Genomic DNA, 15,052 nt, shown 5'->3' with positions numbered 1-15,052 from the left:
GGACACACCCCGGCCCGGCCCGGCTCTAGGACCGGCCATGGGCTTGCCCGGAGCCCGGCTCAGCGCCTGCGCGGAGCGCCGCGGCCGAGCCCCCGAGCCCCATGGAGAGCACCGAGCCCGAGCCGAGCGACAGCCGCCCGGAGGAGGAGGAAGAGGAGGAAGAAGAGGAGGAGGAGGAAGAAGAGGAAGAAGACGACGGCGCCCTCCTGCCCCCGGAACAGCCCTTGGCCGCGGTGAGGCTGCGGAGGGCGGTGGCGGAGGGGCAGCGTCCCCCTCCCCGGGCCCACGGCCTGCTCCGCCAGGCGAGCACCGGGCTTTCCTGAGCGCGCTGCCCGGGCCGGGCGGGGAGGGTGGCGGGGCTCGGGGGGGCCGGGGCCGGGCGCTCGCCCAGCGCTGCCCGCCGCGGCGGGAAGGGGCTACAGGTGGGACGAACCCTTCCTCCGCTGCCTGGGGCCGAGCCCTGCTCGGTGGAGCACGGGACAGAGCCGTGCAGCATGACCCTCTGAGCTGCGGGGTTCTCTTTGCAGCCCCGTCCTGGCTACTGTCAGAGTGCTTTGTGCACCCTCTGTCCTTGTCCCTAATGTCAGATTACTGTTTATTATTATAAATTATGTTTTTGTCTCCCCCTCCCCCCTTAATTTCACAAGTAACTCCCCCTCCCTGACAGTGCAGCTCTTCCTTTGCACATGGTGGGCGTGTGGTCCTTACTAATTTCTGGCGGCCAGTGTGTAAAAAGATAACGACCCTCCTCTGAGAGATTAAAAGAAAAACATCTTGGTGCGGATATATTCTGTTTCCTGTGAAAGGGGAGAGGTGGCTTCACGTGTCCCGGTTGTCCTGAAGAGGAATTCGCTGGTAGCTGGGAAGTGTTTGGATAGAAAGTAGTGGGGTTAGCCTGTTTGGTTGGGGTTTTTTTAAAGGTTACTTTGTTACCTGTAAAGAGAAATATTTCGTTTCTGTATCCTCCTAGCTCAGGGTGGTTTTTGGTACCTGAAGTTGTCTGTTTGTTGACTTTTCAATTTTCCCCCTAAAGCAGGTTTACAGTTTTCTCTTGCAAATATGATGCAGAACATAGGTATAAAGCAAAGCCCTGTCAAAGCCTTTATCCCATAGAGACCTGTCTTATTTGAATAAATGTGGTGTGGGAGAAGGGGAGACAAGGTTAGTAGCCTTTGCCTTGTGTGGTTAATGTTACATGAATCTTTATTTCCCTCTTCTGAAAAGATGGAAGACTGTTTGGCAAAGAAAATGGAAATCACGGTTTCAGAAGCTGAAAAACGGACTGGGAGGAATGCCATGAACATACAAGAAACATACACTGCTTACCTCATTGAGACTAGGTGGGTGATGAGAGCTCAGTCTCAAGAGTACATGGATGTGCCATTCTAAACAGATTTTCCCTCCTTCCACTCCTAAAAATAATCAGGTACAGTCGATGATAGGATTTAGCTGTTTTGTGCTTTGTTATGTGGTTATCAATCCACTCTGGAGCATCTTTTCCTGTGAAAATTTGGAAGCTGATCTCCAGTTCAGTACTAGCGCTGGTTTTGTGTAACTGTGTTAACTTTAATTCTTTATTTGGAGCTTGGTGGAAGAAATGTGTGTTTGAAAGTTGTTGTATTAAAATGATGTCAGTAACTGCTTGGTTATTTCTTGGACATAAGTTGGACAAATTTATACATGTATTTGTGAGATTGTATGTGAGGAGGTCTAAAGTAACAATTAGGCTTGGTTGAGATGACAAAAAAAAGAAGTCTCATGACTTGTGTCATGTGGTCAAAATGTGTTGCTCAGCTTATATTTGAAGTGTTTTGCTTGATCTGATTACCACTTACTCCTTCTAGATGGTTTAAGGGTTAGAGTTAGTTAACTATTTCCTTTCTAGCTTTAACTTTCACTGGAGAACTTACTGCTCTCAATCTTGTGTTAACAAGATTAATACTACTGGTATGATAAACATTCTCAGTATTACAAACACAAAATTTCAAGTATTGAGTAGTGAGCAAAACTTTAAAATCTCTTCTAACTTATCCTTACTTCCCAAACAGTAACAGATGACTCCTATTATGTGGGATCACGTTACTCAGCTGAGGCAAGAATTTCAAAATTAGACTTTGTTATGAGTTTTATTTAGCCCTCCTTTATATTACTAGTTTTAACCTTTGGGCCTTGCCTTTGGAATTATCTGCTGTACAAAGAAAACCTTCTGAAACAAAACAGTTGCATTTTGGAAAGGCTCTGTAGAGTTCAAATTGTAATACAGTCACATAAGCCTTCTGTCTGCTAGTAAAAGGTTTCTTAGCTTGTTTAGCTGATGGACACACCAGTCACTGACTGCAGACCTGCTGGGATAAGTATACTATATTCGCTAAACTTAAAGAACAAAATCCAAAATAGACATATATTTTTCAAATATTGTAGCTCTTTTGACAGTTGCTCAGATGCTAAAAAATACTTTTACAGTGTATTGATATTAAAGATCACATCTTCTCATATGGTGTTATTTTTGTTGTAATGATATTTCTGAAGGGAAAGAGAAGAAAATTTGAATCATTTGGGCCTAACTGTGATATGAAGTGTACTCTGGGGGCAGATTTATGCAGCCTCAGAACATGCTGACTGCATCTCCTTTTCCAGTCATCCTTGCATTACTTCAGAGTTGCTCCCACTGGTCTTTCCCAGTTGTTCTTTCATAGTGGCAAAACTGTACTTTGCTGGCCAGATTGTGTTCTTTCATTAAGATTTATTTTACTCTGTGGGCACCAAATACCAAGATCAATTACATGTTTGTCACAGAGCAATTGAAAATGTGGGTTTGTCACATCTCTAATAAAATAGGTTCTCTATTCCTTTTGCTGAGAAGGCAAAATTTCTTGCATAAATATAATTGGTGGCTATTAAGTGTGCTTCCTGCTGAGCCTGTAGCTGTAGGTGGGCTTCACAGTAATTTGTCTGTGGGTAATAAGATATTTTGTAGCTGAAGAATAAAACAGTTTATAGTAATATAAAGGGAAGACCACTTAATAATAGTTGCATTATGTTTATGTGAACTAGGGTTCCACCATTACTGCTATCTAGGATCTAATTTCAGTTTGAATTGAGGAATTCTATCTGGGTGAATAAGAGACACAAGACCATGGTATATGGTTATAGAACAGGATCTGAGTGCTTAAATCTTTAACACATAAGTTTCACTGGTGCTGGTGAAAATGTTTGCAAAATGCAAGTTATGGGTGTTACTTTTTTCTTTTTAAATGAAAAGATTTATTAATATGCTCACATTTTTGTGTTACTTTTGTTGATTTTTTTTATTAATGTGATATTATATTTTGATGTAGATATATTTCTTTGAGACAAAACAAACTCCATTGCTGTAGACTGCAGAACATCAGTAAATTCCAAGGGTTGTGCTTCCTGAAAGCATCTTCTTGCTTTGGACCCTTCTGCATTAGCTAATCTGATTTTTGTGTGATGAGCTATTTCCATTCAATTAGTCATGATGTCAGTTTGTTTCACAGCTTCTGTTAAACTGTACAGTTATTTAAAACTAAATCAGTTTTTATATTCTCCCTGTGAGAATGGAGGTCACTTCTACCTATTTGTGGGAAATGGCATTAAGGGAAGTACAAATTCTTAAGATGTATAGCTAAATATTCCTTCTGAGATGTGCTCAGCATACCACTTGCTTTCTATAAGGGAAGTAGCTAATATCCAGGATCTCACTTAAATCCAGACTTGCTTGTTAGAATTTTAGGCAGCTGTGTCTTATGTCAGAGTCTGCATGAAACTACAAGAACTTGGGTAGAATAAACCTCAAGTTTGACTCCTGGCTTTGTACCTGTTATTTTTCATGACAGAGCTGAAAGTTAATCAAAATGCAGAACACCTCTTAAGTGCTCTGTGGTATTGCACTTTTAATTATAGGACATAGAGGGAATGCCTTTTTTTTCCTGGTCTTGTTTAAAGTAAATAATTTCTTCTGTAGTAGTAGGACAATTCCATTTAGTTCACTTTCCTTTCATCCCTGCTGACTATCAGATTTCTATCCTGGCCTTCCCAATCAAACAATATGATGACTGGCATGTATTTTTTTTTTTTTTTTGTCTGCTTTTCATGTGGCTTTAGGAAAAAGTAGCACAAGATTGTGCAGCCTGGTATCTGGCCACTTAATATCAGAATCCCTGATTTCCAGCCCTACTAGACTTCACTTCCTCTTGCAGTAATTTGACAAGGAGGCTCATTTTATTTCCTTTTTATTCCTGCAGTATGGCTGGGAAGTTACTAGTCTTATTTCTGTTTTCAGTATTTGGAAAGTTTTCTACTAGTTAAGTTGTGATATGAGTGTTACCTGCTTCTCTGTTAAGACCTTGGATTGCCCATCCAAGGTGTGAGAACTTCTAAAGAAACTTTCTGTGAGAGAAATGAACTTTGGAATGAGTAGCTGGCCAGGCCACAGCTCAGTGATAGCAGTGCTGCATTGTGGGATTTCAGGAGTTTTTCCTTTCTTATGTGTTTTTTAGTATCCTTCTCAAAGTTTTCTATTTTGCACTGGGCTAGGTGAAAAGCCCAGGCATGGGTTTCCTGAGAAGAGGCACAGGATGAATACCCACAGAGCCATGTTGTCTTCTGATAGAACAGTAAAGAGCAGATTTTGGCCAATGGGAGTCAGGAAGACTTATCCAAAGTATTCCAAAGGAGGTATGAGGGAGGAAGTCTAAATTCAGCATGAGCTTTAAACAGGGGAGAGCTGGGAGATGAAAGAAGACAGAGGACTTGAGAACTTAATTTTCTGTTGGTTTTTACTTGATTGATACTATGAATCATTCATCTTCCTGAAAAAATGTATGTTTTAGTTAAATACAGTAAACTGGGTAAAAGTATAAAGAAAGCAAAGAGTCACCTGGCTGTGAAAAATCTTCTGGCAAGATAAATGCCTCCTTGTCATACAGCTTGCCAAGTAGAAGACCAAATATTAGGCATCAGCTGTCTGAGATGCCTGAATACAGAGACTATTTCTAAATAGCTGTTGGAAAAAGTTGCCCATCCCTCTAAAATGGTGTTCCTCTGCACAGGGAGTGAACCTTGCCCACTACAGGGAGTGGAAGTGTCACTTCTCATACACTGGAAGGTCGAAGGCTGAAAGCAAAGTTACTGCTTCTGCCATTGAAGAGGTGATTGCTTTTACAAGGAAATAAACCTGTGTACTTCCTTCTTGTCTGATTTAGTACTTCACAGACATTTGTCTTTTTATTGCACTCAGAATTATTTAATGGCTCATTTAAGATAATTAGTTTTAAATGGGAAGTGAGAAGAGGTTAATTAGATGGACTAAAGTTTTCACTTTGACACTTTGAATTAAGGCAAATAAATGAGACATGGAGTAATGTAGTCTTTGAATTGGTTATGATAACATCAGTTATAAATGTAAAAGCTGAAGGTTTCAATTTTGTCTTTTTAATTTTTTCAGGCAGGTTGGTTTGTTCAATGAATAACTTGCATTGTTAAAAGTGTACTTAAAGGGGAAACATATGGTTTTCTTGCCTGAAGACTGTACAAGTATTATATTGTGTTTTTAGAACCAAAACAAATTGAGAAGTTTAACTGAATGTCAACAAGTGATTATGATCTTAATTGAAACTGGTCCACAATACTTGCATTTAATGGGGGAGTTCATAACGTGGTCTAAAAAGTTAGATGGTAGTGAAGGTATTAAGTGTAATGAGTACCTTTGTGGATTTTTACTTCCTTTCTGAAATGGTGTTCCTGGGGAGGAAATGCTCTTGTAATTGGTGATATTTTATGACCTCATATGTAACCAGGTGGAGACATTTTTGGTGTGATTAAAAAAAATTTCTCTAATCTTGGTTGCCTGTCCTAAATCCATCCATGCAGTCTCAAACTCTTGTTACCTCATTTAAAAGGCCATGGTGCTGACTCCTGACTGAGGGCTGTGCAGTGCTTTCCCACTACAGCTTTGCAAAGAGCTTTGCTGCTCCCCTCCTTTACCCTTCTGCATTGTGTGCTCTAGAGAGCACAGCCTGAAGGTTTACTGTAAGCCTGGGTGTAAGGGGGAATCTGCAACTGATACTAATGATTTCAAAATGTCTTGAATGTATTCAAATCAATTACTTAAAGAAGCATGGCTTCTTTGTTAGGTGCTACATAGGTGCCCTCCTGATGAAGATAAAAGCAGCTGTAAAAGGCAGTGTTTGGACTTCTTACACATTGAGAAAAAATACATGTTAGAATAAAGGAAACAAGTATGATCTGAGATGAGAATAATGTCAGGCTGCTTAACACACACTATGGTGAGGTGGTTGTCTCAGGTGCTGTCTAGTTAAGAAAGAATAAACTATACAGGCAAGTTTGACCTTCCAGATTCTCTGGGAGTAATTTAATCTTTTTCTTCAGGGTATAGTGTGAGGTTTTTGTGTCCCTTGCAAGGGTTATAAAGCTTGATTAACTGAGACTGGGAGAAGCCTAGATGCTGTCCACAGATCTGCTCTGTCAGAATAAATTGACAGTAGGCTTTAGATGTAGTAAACCTCCTTAGTGTCTTCATTATGGGTAGAGTAGGTCCCGTGAGTGGTATGAACTGGTCTGGCAGTCTGCTTCCTTCTTCCTGGAGTTCTTGAGGCTCTGTGTGGGCATAAAACTTGGAGTAACAAGGTAGAGGTTTGTGCTGATGTAGGACTAGGCTTCTCTAAAAAGCTGAGATCCTATCCTGCTAAAGTGTAATGCTCCCAAATGACCTTTTAAAATTTTTGATTAATATTTCATTTCCTGCTTAATGTGTATGGACAGAGATGTTATTACTATATTTTTTTAAAATAACTGATAGGTTCTTATTAATTGTAGCAAATACAAAGCTGATAAGCAGGCGTGTTCAGAAAGAGGTTTTATTGTTTTATTTTTTTTCCACAGTTAAGGCTCAGCATGGACTTTGCTGCTCCTACTTTCTAATTAACTCTGCAAAACAATTGTGGAGCATTATAAGCATAATTTAGAGTGAACAATTCTCCTGTCAGAAGGCTGGCACAGCAGCATCTGTATCTGCAGCACAGATGTGTCCTCCTGGGATGTGGTTGGGCTCTCAGGGCAGTCCTGACCTGCATTTTTCTTGTCTCCCTATTTATGTTTGCTTGTGCAGCCTGTTCTCAGGCAGGGTCCCCATAATACTATCATGTAGTGATGGTATCAGTCTTTCTTAAGGGTTGACAATAACCAATGTGGAAGTCTTGAAACCCATGGTGAAAGTCAGTGCAGCTGGTTGGTAGGCTGCTGAAGCTGAAGATTAAAAGGATCTGTAATTCTGAAGTATTTTTATGTGAGTGTCTTGAATGGCCAGATTGTTTATGAAACCCTGCTGGGAGTTTCTCCTCTAGGAATGTAATGTTTGTGCTTTCAGCTTTTGTCTAAACAATTACTCTTCTGATGCATAGTAGCTCAATTCCTTAGCTATTTAAATTTACCTCTTACTCATCAATAGTTCAATCACTAGATACCTGCTTTGAGCTGAAGTGTTCTTGTAATATTTAAATGGTGCAGCAGTTAGTGAGGGGAGGAATGCTGCACAGCCTGTCAGGCTGGGCTGAGCTTACCCTCTTCAGAACTCAGTATTTGCAGGTGCAGCTTCATTGAATTAAAATACTCTAGTAGGGAAGTGTTCTGTGGGATGGTGGCAGTGTGAATAGTGGCTGTCAGCAGTGTGCTCGCCTTTTCTCTTGAATCACTCTCAAACAGTTTTAATCTGCAGCAGCTTGTATTGTATGCTATAAATTTATCATTTTTTCTTCTTAGTTGTGAAGTTTCTTTTCCCCTACAAATTCAGTCACCTGGAATAAATGTGCTTTCCCCAAGGCATGGGTAGATACATAAAAATTGTTTCACCTTACTAAGTTAAAAAAGTATCTTTTGCATTCTTCTGTATGACATTATTCCACCTTAAGGTGTAACTAAACCAAAGCATATAGCAAGACTGTTCCTCTCTAATAAGAGTTCACTTCCTTCCTTCTGTGATGCCAAGAGAGGGCAAAAGGCAGTGCCCACAAATTCAAACATGTGAAAGTAAGAAAACCTCTTTATTGTAAGGTTTGTCAAACATGGGAGTGGGTTGCTCAGTGTGGTGGTAGTCTCAGTCCTTGGACATACTCAAAACCCAAGTGGATGTGGCTCAGAACGTTCTGCTTTGAGCAAGGGAGCTGGATCACAGGCATGCAGAGGTCCCTTCCAAACTCAGTGGTCAGTACTGTTCCATGTAGGTTTATGCCAGTGCTTTCTGTGCTAGTTAGTCACGTAAATGAAGAATAAAGTAGATACAGATATCGCTGTTTTCTGTTAAGTGCCTTGTGTGAATTCTCTCTGTGTTTATTCTGGCATATGCTAACTGCTGGAAGTGTTACTACCCAATGCTTATTTTATGATATTGCAAAGTATTCCTGTTGCTTTGGATGCCTTGTATGAAAAATTATTTTTCTCGTCAAGTTTTTGTATTACTTTCCAATCCTTCAATATTCAATGATTTCTCCTTTTATAGTAACATAAAATCCTTTATTACCTTGCTAGGTCACGTTGGTTTTAAGTCTTCAACGAATTTTTCAGACACATCAATTTTGTACCTATATGCTCTAGCTAGTTTGTTACATTTTTAGTCCTTAAATATAAAAATATGTCACTTTGAACAAAAAAAGAAAATTGAAAGTACTTTAAAATTTGCTTTTTCTAAAAATATCTTTTAAAATATCTTAATATTTTAAGTTATATTTGTAACTGTATCAACTGTTGTATGCAAGACAGTTTTTATCCTCTGAAGTGAATTCTTTCCCACTGAATAGTAAAATTCTTCTTACAATGTTCTGTATCCTTCAGGTACTCATGAAATTTTCCTGACTTTGAACCTAACACTGTTCCAAGAGAAATAGGGCTATTTCTGTAATGGTGTGTACATTTCTGTAATGGTGTGGACTAAGCCACATGTATCTCTTTAATTGATTGTGACCTACCTGTTTGTTTTTGATGTGTAAGTGCATTGACTTTTCCTGTGTTCCTAGAAATTTGAGTGCTATCAGGTGGAAACTATAAATATTTTAAAATTAAGTATGTAGACTTTAAATTAATTAACGTTGCTTTAGGTTATGGGCAAGTCGTGCAGTAATTGCTACTTATTCTTGGGGCCTTTGGTCTAACTGCACTGATGGTTTTTGAGGGAGTAGGTGATTTCTCACTAAGGTTCAAATTTGCTGCTTTATCTTTCAGAGCTGTTGAGTCACAGATTGAGGGACAGTGTGCCCCAGTGGAGTCCCTGTGGCGACGTTACAGTGAATTTGAGTTGTTGAGGAATTATTTATCAGTTACCTACCCACATATTGTTGTTCCACCTTTGCCAGAAAAAAGGGTAAGGAAACCAAACCTGTGGATTGCTTTCTTTTGTTTGTTTTTTAATTTACTGTTGACACTCTTCTGTTTAACTAGGCTGACTTTGTTTGGCATAAGCTATCAGCAGATAATATGGATCCAGATTTTGTGGAAAGAAGAAGAATTGGTCTGGAAAACTTCTTGTTACGTGTGGCTTCACATCCTGTTCTTTGCCAAGACAAAATCTTTTATGCATTTTTAATGCAGGTATAGTAAAGTTATTTCTAAATACATAATTTAGTGTTTATTTAATTAAGATAATGTCCTTTTGGTCTTATCTGTTGACCCATAACTTGTTCTGTGTCAGGAGGAAAGATAGACAATGTGAATAAACTTAAAGAGGAAAAGACTTGTCCAGCTAAAAGCTTCTTGAGAGCAGTCTGAAGAAGCACAGTTGCCCTTTTAATCTGCCTTATGACTTTTTTCAAATCAAGTTGTAAGGCTTCTAAGAGAGAATTTCAACCTCTTTGGAAAAGCCTGTTGGAAACCTAATGCATGTTGGTTTGGAGCTCTTCCATAGGACTAAAGCTGAACTAGTTACTGTGCTATACTTCTGACTGCAAGGGCAGCACTGGCTTCCAGTTTGCTTTTTGAATATCCATGGTTTCTTTAGCTTTGTAGTTTGAATCATGATTCATTCATGTATCATGGTCCAAAACTGCTACAATACATTGTCACAAAAGTTGTGGTCAACTTAAGCATTGCATTCTGCAGCTTTCAACTTTAGGAGATGTAGGATAGTTCTTTTTTCTGTGCTTTGATGAGAGATTTGCAAATACTGGACTGAACAGCTATGTTTGGCACAGCACAGTATGTGGGTGAATCAATGTGTGGGAGCTGAAAACAATGAAAAAACAGCCAGTACTCCTGAGCCAGGTGGTGGCAGGTGCACTGCAAACTGTTGTCACCTGTATGCTCTCTGCCTCGAGCTGCAAAGGTCCTTGGAGCTGGTAATCTCAGAGGTAAAATATGTTAGCTACTCCTCTTTAGACAAAGCAGTGTGGCTCCTGCTCCCAGCTGATAGATTGAGGTAATTGAGAAGAGGGTTTTTGAGGGGAGATTAGTATGTAGGCACAACATAATGATTGGTTATTCTTAACCCAGATTCTTGAAAAGACATAGGGAGGGTTACTGAGGCAGAAGCCAGTCATACTGGAGAAGCTCCTTTGATATAGGCTCTTACAAGGACTTGCAAAAACTGCAGCATTCCTAAATCCTTCTAACTGAACATTCTTCTCCTGTATTTTTAGGAAGGTGGATGGAAAGAGATGGTGAATGAGACTGGATTTCAGCTGAAGGTAATTACTGTAATTGTTTGTTTCATGATTGCTGTGACACAGACATATTCCAGCAAACATGTTTTAGGCTATTTATGAAAGGATGTTTGCTGTAAGAACGAGTTAAAGGCATTGGTTTATGAATAGTTGTTATTACAAAAACCAGTGATGTTCTTGGCATGTGATAGATAGGATTGCAGTTAAGTTCTCTAGCAGGTTTGCTACGTGCCTATGTGATTCTGCTGGTAATGTAGAAGTATGATCCTTATAAGCTTTAAAAGTAATGAACTTGAGGGCACAGCTGTGGGTTTTTGTGTTTCTTGTTTAGTTTAGCATTTTTAAATGTGGGTGTCAGATTTAGTCTGGTAAGAGGTGCAAGGTGTCAAAAAAAGGTAAGCGAAGAGGTCTCAGTTGTAGGACTTCTTTGCAAGGAGCAGTTGATGAAAGGGACTAAGACAGATGGATTTGGTGCCCCTTAACTGTTTAACAGGATGTGTCTTGAAGTAATACTATCCTCATTGACATCAGCGAGTTCACGGCTGGGTAAACTGGTGGAAGACTTGCAGGAATAAATGATCTGAGGTCATGTGCTTGTACAGGTCAAGAATCTGAGAAGCTGATAGGTTGCTGGGCTGTGTCTGGAAGAATTACTGTATGGGGACAAATACTGAGCTTTTTGTTTCATTGTAATGTGATCTGCTCTCATGAAATCACAACTGAAAGCTAGGTGGATTATGAAGAATTATTCTAAATAGTGAGAGCTAAAGAAAATCCCTGGCGCTCTTATCCTCAGTCCAAGGGGCTTTGATACTGACACTTACTGTTGATAACTTAAGTTAACAATAATTCTCTTCCATCACAGTTGGGTTTGCATACTACTAATATTCATAATGCAAACAATGTAAAGCTCTGAAGCTGCATACACTTATAGGAGTTCAGAAAGTTTGTAGTGGTAGGGTGTGTTCAGGAGAGCACACAGTGGTGTGTTTATGGAAGAAAACACATAGCAGAACGCTGAGAATATTTGCCTCCCTGAAACCACATTGTAGATTAAATGAGAGATGAACAAGTCTTGTTTTCCCTCTAGATTTGATTGTGTATGTTTTCCCTTTTACAGTTCCAGTTTCCCTAGGAAAGAAAAATAACTTTTCCAAAAGCCTGGTTAAAAGAATCTTCCCTTTATGCTACATCTGAAGTATAGACTCTCAGTATTTAGCACTACACTGGAAGGAAAACCTCTATTCAGTGCATGTTTTAGACTGGAATTAGACCATTTGTTTATGTTTCTGCTGCCTCTGCTGCATTTAAGCAGGATGTGTTTTTTGTCTGAGATGATTTGAACTCTCTAACTAAACTTTAAATTAGGTATTAATGCAGCGTAGCATGCTATAGCTGAATGTTAATGTTGGAGACTTTGTTTATTCTGCCAGCTGTGTCATTAAATCATTACTTTCCTCCCTGCTAACCCCAGCACTTAAAAATTAAGGGATTTTTAATTTAAAGGATTTGTCACTTGGGGTTTTAACCTTCCTGTAGGAAAGAAAAAATTCCCATCTCTCTTTAGTTTACATAAATTATTATAGGATCATAGTAGGCATTAACTCTCTGAAAACTCCTCAGCTGTACCTCATTTGATGGGTGGTTCATCTCTAAAATGCTTGTGCATGTTACTCTTAAATCAGTTTTAAGACTGGACAGATGTTTCTCTAGAAGCCTAACTCTGGTGTATATGCGCAGAAATGGTGTGTGAGAGTTACTGTGCTGCAGCTGGCAAAAAGGAAATAGCCCAACTGAGATGGTTGAGCATTGTCAGGATCATGCTCCCTGCCTGACAGTGTTTGTATGAACCTACTGAACTCTTCCTTCAGAGCACTGTGTGTGCCTGTGAGAAAAGACTTGCCCTGTAACTGTAGGGTAGGAAGTTGTCCTTTCTAAGTGTAAAGCCATTGGATGTGCCTGCTGCCCCAACAGATTCAAATGACTTTGGTGCCTGCTGTTTCAACATAAATACAGGCTTTTGGGAAATAGCTTCTCAGAGGGAAAGGCTCTGATAATGTCAGTGTATCTAGGTGATATTTGTACTGTGAGAGGACATATGAGGAGTACCTACAGGTGTGTGTGAACAACCCAAAACAGAACTGGCTTGTACATTGATTTGTTGGGGTATGGCAGTGGAGATCCAAGACTATACAAGCCTCAGAAGTGCTCTGAATAAGCATAAAGGCTGTGACTTGGAGTTCCTGCAGTGTTTTGTGTTCCTTGTGCTATCTGGGACATCCTTCCCCATCCTGCCTTGTCTTCCTTTTGCAAGATATTCTTAGAGAAGTGTCACATGCAGTGGTGACAATGAACCTGCTTTTTCCCAATGTCAGTCAGTCTTAGTATGGAGGGTTTTGTTCCCTTACTTTTCAGTTTGTGCATTATACTTTGTTTTGGTGATTTGGCCATTGGAAGAACAGCTAAAGTTAACCTGAGTCTGCCACCACTCCACCACTAAACCATGCCCCTGAGTGCCACATCAACATATCTTTTAAACACATTGAAGGATGGTGACTCCATCACTTTTGTGGGCAGCCTGATCCTGTGTTTGACAATCCTTTTGGTAAAGAAACTTTTCCTAGCATCCAATCTGAACTTCCTCTGAAGCAACTTGAGGCCAGTTCCTCTTGTCCTACTGCTTGTTATGTGGGAGAAGAGACAAACCTTCACCTCACTGAAACCTTCTTTCAGGTAATTGTGGAGAGCAATTAAGGTTTCCCCATAGCCTCCTTTTCTCTAGGCTATGTATGGGGTATCTTCTGCTCAGCCAAATGTAGTGGGAGGTGAAATAGACTGTGGCTGTCTTATCTGTAGAGGCTATTACAAGGGCCCTAAAGGCATGGCTGTTCTTGTTTTGGGAAGGCACTGTTCCCTTCACTGACAAATTCAAAATAGCTCTTCAAGCTCTGAGTTTTCTATAACAGGGCACAAAATATTCTTTTGTCATATACCATCACTAACAAGTACTGCTGAAGTAAGTTAGTGCTTGCAGCTAAGGCCCAGCAGGGGTACACTAAGGACTACACTATAGGAAATCTATACACCTTACAAGGTGTGCTGATTTATTTTCCTTTTACTGAAGAGAAGGGTGTTTTGATAAAAGTAAACTCCAGCCATTTACCCACAACTGGCATTTTTCTTTTGTATAGATGAGTCCTGTGTGAGCTGTGTGTAAAATGCATTGTAGGAATGAAGATTTGTAGTGATGTGGACCTTGTGGATGAGGCTGGGATCTCTCATCTGAGTTGGTGTCTTGTTAGGAGTAAATACTCATTGCACAGTTTAACAGTCAATAAACTGGAAAAAAACCCTCCATCTCCTTCAAAACATTCAATACTACTGTTGCAGTAATTGGTAAACCATCATGTCAAAAACTAAATCAGTCAATTACCTTTTTAAATAGGTATTGAATTTTATCCTGTAGAGATTTATATATGCTCTACTACAGAGAAGAACATTGCATTAAAAAGGGCTCTATTCTGATATACAAATTACATATTTTCTGTAAAGCAAGTCATAAAAAGTAAGAGAACAACATATATAAGATTTTGATTTCACTGGGGAACGGTTCCTGGTAATAAAGAGCATATAGAGGTCACTCTACCACTGGTTTTATTTGGTTTGAGAAATATAAAATAGCTTGTCCATATGGTCTTAAGTTACCTAATTGCTTCATCTAAAAAGAATGTGGGGTTGTGTATCTTAACTCCATGATTTGTGCAGCATTTTAAGAAGAGACTCTTTTTGTGGGACTTGGATTATACCAGCTTTATTTTAATGGTTACTGTTTACATCATATTCCCAAAAATATCATAGTTTTTTGACTTTTTAATAAAAATATCTGACATTCAGGGCAGCTAGTGTCAACTTGTTCAATGTTTGAAGATTTAAATATGCCATGAAGGCAGGACATTTTTCTAATGGTGCTGCCAGAAGGCTGAGATTTTTTTGTCACTGAAATTTAATTGCATTAAATTAACAAAGCTTTTTTTCCCCTTTTTCAGGCAGATTCCAGATTAAAAGCTCTTAATGCAACATTCAGAGTGAAAAACCCAGACAAGTAAGACTCCACATCCTTCTTCCCTCCCTTTCCCCTTTTCAGTTACAGCTATAACTTCAGGTGACAGAATATTCTATCTCTTTAATATAAATTTGGAAAAATTATCTTTCTGCACTTCAAATCTTAACAGAAGCCCAATAAAGAGGCAGTGTGAAAAGATTTGATGTCCTGCCTCCAGAAGCAGGAAGCATTCATAAAAATCCCATCACTTTATGTTAAAGGAGTATTTCATTTTAGCTAGACTAAAACAAAGGGACAAAAA

The 15,052-nt window shown here is 39.5% G+C and overlaps 1 protein-coding gene across 2 annotated transcripts in view; it reads left to right on the top strand.

Annotated features, from left to right (window-relative positions):
* The first annotated feature begins 86 nt into the window (after nt 1-86).
* Nucleotides 87-15,052, top strand: part of SNX4 (sorting nexin 4) — a 32,353-nt gene continuing 17,387 nt past the window's right edge. The window contains exons 1-6 of one of the 2 annotated variants that reach the window (XM_015635275.2): nt 87-233; nt 1,225-1,340; nt 9,256-9,394; nt 9,493-9,621; nt 10,665-10,712; nt 14,735-14,790. In XM_015635275.2, the coding sequence (XP_015490761.1) occupies nt 102-233; nt 1,225-1,340; nt 9,256-9,394; nt 9,493-9,621; nt 10,665-10,712; nt 14,735-14,790 (620 nt within the window). In that variant the 5' untranslated portion in view covers nt 87-101. Of the gene's footprint in view, nt 234-1,224; nt 1,341-9,255; nt 9,395-9,471; nt 9,622-10,664; nt 10,713-14,734; nt 14,791-15,052 lie in introns of both variants that reach the window. The other variant, XM_015635274.2, reaches the window with a different exon arrangement.

This window comes from Parus major, chromosome 7, assembly GCF_001522545.3.
Source record: "Parus major isolate Abel chromosome 7, Parus_major1.1, whole genome shotgun sequence".
NCBI lineage: Eukaryota > Metazoa > Chordata > Aves > Passeriformes > Paridae > Parus > Parus major.
The sequence above is the reverse complement of the archived record's forward strand: the minus strand, read 5'-3'. Positions and strand labels throughout refer to the sequence as shown.